Source organism: Wolffia australiana, chromosome 5, assembly GCF_029677425.1.
Source record: "Wolffia australiana isolate 7733 chromosome 5, ASM2967742v1".
Taxonomy (NCBI): Eukaryota; Viridiplantae; Streptophyta; class Magnoliopsida; order Alismatales; family Araceae; genus Wolffia; species Wolffia australiana.
In genome coordinates this window covers 9,255,772-9,261,957 of record NC_135839.1, presented here as the reverse complement: position 1 = coordinate 9,261,957, position 6,186 = coordinate 9,255,772, and the positions used below count along the sequence as shown (strand labels likewise).

Below are 6,186 nucleotides of genomic sequence, written 5' to 3'. Positions count from 1 at the left end.
CCCTTCTGATCACCCCCGGGATGAATTTTTGTCCCCTCCTTTGTCCATACCCTTGGACGACAGTTTTTTTGTCCTGGGACAAATAAAATGTCTCGTCCGCGTCCCTGCACTATACTTGTCATGGAATGGAGCTGGGAAATTTTATTAAAAGAGAGGGGAATTTTAACAAAAAATTGAAGTGAAATCTATCAAAGGAGGTCTCTCGACAGGCACTTTTTTTACAGTCGTCAGTCAGAAAACTTTATAGAATTTCATATTAGGAGTTCTACGCCCATGTGGATGTATTTGTACTTTAAGGTCTAGTTTAGAGATCCCTCTAACTCTTGAAAGATATGATCTCAGTATTAGGGGAAATTCCAAGCACGTTCGAATATCTGAGGAATATCCAGGAAAGTCAAAAGTTCACCTTATGAAATGATTTTCAATGTGGATCAGTAGTTCAAAATAATAGTCGGAATAAGGATTATGTATCACTCGCTCTGCATTTGACTCTTCATCCATCCCAATACTGAGATGGTATGCATATGTATTCTCTTCACAGGTGATCTCCTGCATTCTCTTAGCTAACTCATTGTGTTCCTCACCTAAAATACCTCTTAGCCATCTAGAAGCTGACCAAGAGTGAGTATAACCATGTATCATACCATCTAAATATGTTTTTGACATAAAGAGCCAACATTCTGTATAATTGCTATTGGTTTCAATTATTGAACTGATTTTTCAGCGTGGGGTTGGAATAACGGGATGTATGTGTGCTACAAGTATAAAATAAAAGACATGGAGTGCCACAATCAACCTTATACACCTAAAGGACCCCCAAAAGACAGTTCATGAAGTTACACTGCAAATAACAAATAAAGCTTGAAGCAGAAATTATAAAACTACCTTTGAAAGTGCTAAACATAACATTTAGAACATGGCTACAACTGAATTATATTATGATCTAGTTTATTCCTAGATAATTCGTATGCTCAAGAAAGATGACATTAAAATAAAACTAGTGAAATAAGTAAATTATTAGGTTATTTCTGTTACATTTATACTTTTTTATGTATTAAAATAATTATACGTGCATGTTATCTACCGAGAAATGATTAAATCTATTATTAGAGCGATATTTTTATTCTGATTTTGTCTATTTAACGGTATTATTAAGGATTTTTCTGACATCATAATATAAAAGAAATTAATTTCTTCATTCGGAATATTTTTTTATGAGTTGTTTGACCTTATCTTTATGGATATTTGAATTTTCTAAGTCAAACTATTTATTCATTATATTTTATAACTGAGTATTATTTTTATAATTAATTAGTAAATCCCATTATACCCCAATCTATGACTGACATGTTCCATTTATTTTATTCACTAGGGTGACATGGACCAATAGAAAAAAGATGAAATTTAAATCACAGTAAATGTGATGTTTTAATCGTAAAATATAACGATAAGTTCCCGACCCTTAAAACAGGCCAAACTCTGGTACTCACGGTGACATCATGTGGGACCTTCATGCGGAGGCAACACCAAAAATAGGCTTTAGTCGTCGACAACTTTTGGGGCTAGCGTTTGCACGTCCCGATACCAGTACCGGATGCCAGTATTGGGACGGATGCCGTATCGGATACCGGAAAGTCAATATTCCGGTATCCGTTTATTCTGATATCCAGATATCAGATATCGGTATCGGATATCAGTTGCTACAGTGCCAATATCCGATACCGATATCCGTCTCGATGTCAGCATCCATCTCCCTCTCAGGGGGGAGGATGAAGACATCGGATATCAATTGTGGATATCGGTTTTCGATATCCACATCGAAAGTATAGTTTAAAATATTCTTAATTGATAATTATTCAGCGAAAGGTCGATTTATCGTGGGCCAGAGAATTAGGAGAGAACTTTTTAAGAGTTAAGTCATCACATTTAATATATACAGCCACACATTTTTATTTTTTTCCATATGGGATAACCGGATTCGGGTTTGGTGTTAAACTCCGAATCCCTTTATCCCATATGGAAGAATATAGAAATGTTTGCTTATATTTATTGGACGCTGTGATAACTTATTAAATACTGACTAAATATGAGGGCCAATAAATCTAGCAAATATGTATTATAATATAATTTTACCATTTAATATAATGTCGGATTTATTTAATATATACAAAGAAAGATTTCTAAATTCTTCCATGTGGGATAATGGGATTCTGAGTTTACATGGAAGAAAATAAATTTTTTTAACTCTATATATTAACTGAGGTTCAAATAGAATAAAACAATTCGATACCGATTTCGATATCCGGATACCGGTTGTGATATCTGGCATCCGGTATCCGTCTCCGACAAAACTGATATCCGGTATCCGATACCCTATTCGTCTTCACCTCGATATCAGTGATAACACCCTAATTTTTGTCTTTATTTCATGTTATTAGCACAATTTTATGCATTTAAAGAGCTTAAAATGGGGTTGTTATCATATATTTACATGAAAATAGTGTTTTCAAGTGATTTCTGATTTTTCCCAAATTTTTTGTTAATTCTATGAATTTTAAAGGATTTAATGAAGCTCGAAATAAATATTTTTGAATGAAAATGGCAAATTTAATATTTAATTTTGACATTTATCAGCATGGGGATGAATCAGTGAATTTTCTAGAATTTTGCTAGAATTTTTTACGAATTTTTAGGAATTTTCTGAGATTTATTTGAAGAGGAAATGTATTTATTCCAAGGAAAAATGGTATATTTATAAGAGAAAAAAAGTATTTTTATCATTTTTGAACATTGAAGGGCCGTTTTGCAAAGTTTCGTTGCAAAAAGACCCTAAAAACAGCTTTCGGTTGCCATTGCAGGCGTAAAGATGTAATTTAAAAGCTTACAGGGTTTTATTGCAAATAATTTATTTACTGTTTTAATGTTTTGGGAAAAACGTGGAAGAGAGAGAGTGCGCAAAGGGTATATGCGCAATTATTTCTGGGCGGCGTCCACTTGCAATTTCGTGTTTTGTAAAGGGCTTCGCCGAACAAAACGCCTAAGGGCTTCTCGCGCGTCGACGTGACGAAAGCATGGCCGTCGGATAAAAATCCAACGGTATTTGCGCATACGTCAGCTGTAGGAGGTAAGTTCACCGCCCACGCAGCACGTACAATGCGCACGCACGGGCGGTGACATGGCGCCCGTAGATTCGTCTGCGCTGGTAGAGACGCAATGCCACGTGCGTGCTCTATTTATCCAACTATTTTTTTTACCTTTCTCTTTCTATTTTTTCTTTTTCGCCAGGGGGTACGTGGCGCAACGAGGAAGCATCCGCCTAAGGAAGTTGAAACGGCGCCGCCAATCAGGCGACACCCTGCGGTTAGGAGAAATAAATAAATGAATAAATGAATTAATCCAATGGCTAACATTGGTCTAAATTCATTTATTCATAACTTTTGATCCAGAACTCTGATTGAGATGATTTTTTTATGGATTTGCTCGTATTGATCCCCTCTTTCTATCTGTACGGATCATTGAGAGCACCCTGTATCGATAGATATAAATTAATTACTAATTAGGGGTAAAATGGTAATTTATTCCATTTTACCTAGGTATAAAAGCCAAATTTCGAGAAGAGGGGGTCATTCTTGATGGTTCTCTATCACAGCTGCAAGACAGAGAGGAGTCCCAGCCTGAATCAACCTGTGTGGTACATTTCCCTTTCATTGTATTTGGATTTTTGTACATTTTGAATGAAATTAGTTCAATTTCTTGTTTCTTCTTCTTGATTCTGATCTGAACTTCTAAATCGCTTGGCTTGAACGGCATGTACAAGCTCTGATTAGGATTGAGAGGAGAATTTGAGGGATTTAATTAGGCATTCAACTGCATTCCTAAAGAAAAACTCTAAAAAAATTAGATTAAATTTTCAGGAGATTAAATTACCCACTTTTCATTTCTGAATTATCAAACTTGCAAAACCAACAAAACTCAAATTTAAACTTCCCTCTCAACCTCTCTAATTGACCTCTTTGATCCTTTTATTTGGATCAAAGAAGCCAATTTAGAGCTCCCAATCTCTTCTATTCATCTCATCTCTTCTACCCCCCTTTCTAAACTTCTCTTCTAATTAGGGTGATTTGATCCTCATTGAAGATCAAATTCACTTTAACTAAGGTTAAACTACCAAGAAGATCATCTAATCAAATTTCTTACTAGCTTCCCTTGGACGACACTCGTACTTATCACTATACATCTTAAGTAGAGTTTTCTAAATTTTATTGCATAAGCCAAAATTCATAACAACAAGGACTAAAAACTGCATAATTTATATCCTTATTTTATGCTTATCAATCAGATATCGATATCCGCCTTACCCCATATATACAGATATCGATCACTATCCGATATCCAGCCCCGTTCCATTTCATGTAGAAAATAACATGCTACATATGTTCTACGAAGAACAATCAGTTGCGACACTAAGGAAACGTTGAGCGTTGATCGTTCAGGCTCGTTTATTGTCTCACAGGCGCTGACCATAGTACAGTACTGTCCGCGCTTATTGGAATAGATGACTAAGGAAGACCAAGGCTTGAGAAAGAGATTCTCAAGAGGACTTGATGTAGGCAACGTGAGTGGTGTTGGAGACCTGGTTGAGGGTGCCTAGCGTGGGCGCGAGCCAGCACGTGGATTCCTTCTCCCAGAAGAAGAAGCCCAGGCACTTGCAGTCGGCGCTGCACCTGCTCTTGCAGTCCTCAAACTTGCGCGTCTGCCCGCGAACGAACTTGGTGAGGAAGTGCTCCGCGCCGACGACCTTCACATAATCACTCCCGCCCTTACAGCTCGTGATCTTAGGCGGGGCGCAAGACTCGCTCCAGCCCAGGAGACCCTTCGCCGTGGGGCAAGCCACGCACATATCGTTCTTGCACAGACCCAGCGAGCCGCACTTGCTGGGCAGATCGCAACCTTCGAGAATCCCACCATCATCGGAGAAGAAGCTGAAGGTCTTCTCCCAGGCCTGTATATCCACGGGCTCGTAATAGGTAAAAGCCTCGACGTTGCCGTTGCTCTGGATCCTAAGAATGGAGATACTGGCGTTGTAGTTGACCTGGGCCAGGTTATCAGCGCCGTTGTTGCTCACCAGCTTCAGCTCCCACCTGAAGTTCTCCTCCGACTCTGACTCTGGAAGGAAGGTGAGGTTGGTGGGCTGCTGATAGGCGAGACGCCCGAACGGGGCGCCGAGATAGTTGAAGTATGGGAGCGGCTTGGGGGAGGCCGCCATGTACAAAGCTATTCCCTTTGGCTCCAACACGAAGCTGTACATCCCCTCGGAGTTTTCCTTATCGGATTTCCGGCTCACGAGCTTGCTCGGTCCGGTGAGACGAAGAGATTGGCCAGGGAGGAGAGTGTCGGTGGGATAATCGAAACTCTGCCACACGAATTTACCGTTTTTGTCGTAGAGAACGATGTTTCCTGCGATGGGAATGATCCTGATGCCGACGACGCCCTTGTTGGCGGTGCCGGTGGACCAGACGACGCGTCCGTCGGCCTCGGCGAGGACGAGGTTGCCGTCCACGCCGAAGGAGAGGGTCGCGTTCTCGCCGACGGGCTTGCCGCGGTTCGCGTCCCAGACCCAGCGAAAGAGCGATTCGGACCGGCGCAGGCCCATTCGCAGGCCAAGATAGAACTCCCCGGGGGTGGTGTTGTACCACATGAGCTGGTACGGCGAGCCGAAGAGCGGGGTGGCGCGGTAGCTGGCGTCGTACTCGGTGATGAACGGGCCGAACTCGCCCTCGTTCACGTACTTGAACGTGTCCTTTGCGGGTACCTTCGCCATGGCGCCGCCGGCAGCTAAGACGGAGAAGAAGAGGAAGACGGAAAGGAGCGCCATGGCCGACAGAGAAGACGAGATAGGTTGAAGGGGGATAAGCTCTTAGTATTTGTAGGAGAAAATGTCAATGCCCCGGCCACGATCAAGTTACTGCCTGTCATAAGTGCTCTACGCTTCTTAGAGTCCTCGGCCAAAACTACTGTGGTCCCATTCCCCTACCCAGTGCGTAGTCACGTCGTTTGTGTCTCGAGGACCGATGTAGACAGAGCTACAGAGGCACAGCGAGAGAGATACAAACGACGAAGGAGATATAAGGGAGAGAGAGAGACAAAAAGAGAATAGAAAAATAAGAGAGAGTAAAAAAGAGTAAT

The 6,186-nt window shown here is 41.1% G+C and overlaps 1 protein-coding gene across 1 annotated transcript; it reads right to left on the bottom strand.

The window, feature by feature from the left end:
- Positions 1-4,366: 4,366 nt before the first annotated feature.
- On the bottom strand, positions 4,367-5,906 carry LOC144702989 (EP1-like glycoprotein 1). The gene has a single exon (XM_078575039.1). It carries the CDS (start codon positions 5,873-5,875, stop codon positions 4,592-4,594), a length of 1,284 nt encoding a protein of 427 aa, XP_078431165.1. The 5' UTR covers positions 5,876-5,906; the 3' UTR covers positions 4,367-4,591.
- Between the last annotated feature and the right edge of the window lie 280 nt (positions 5,907-6,186).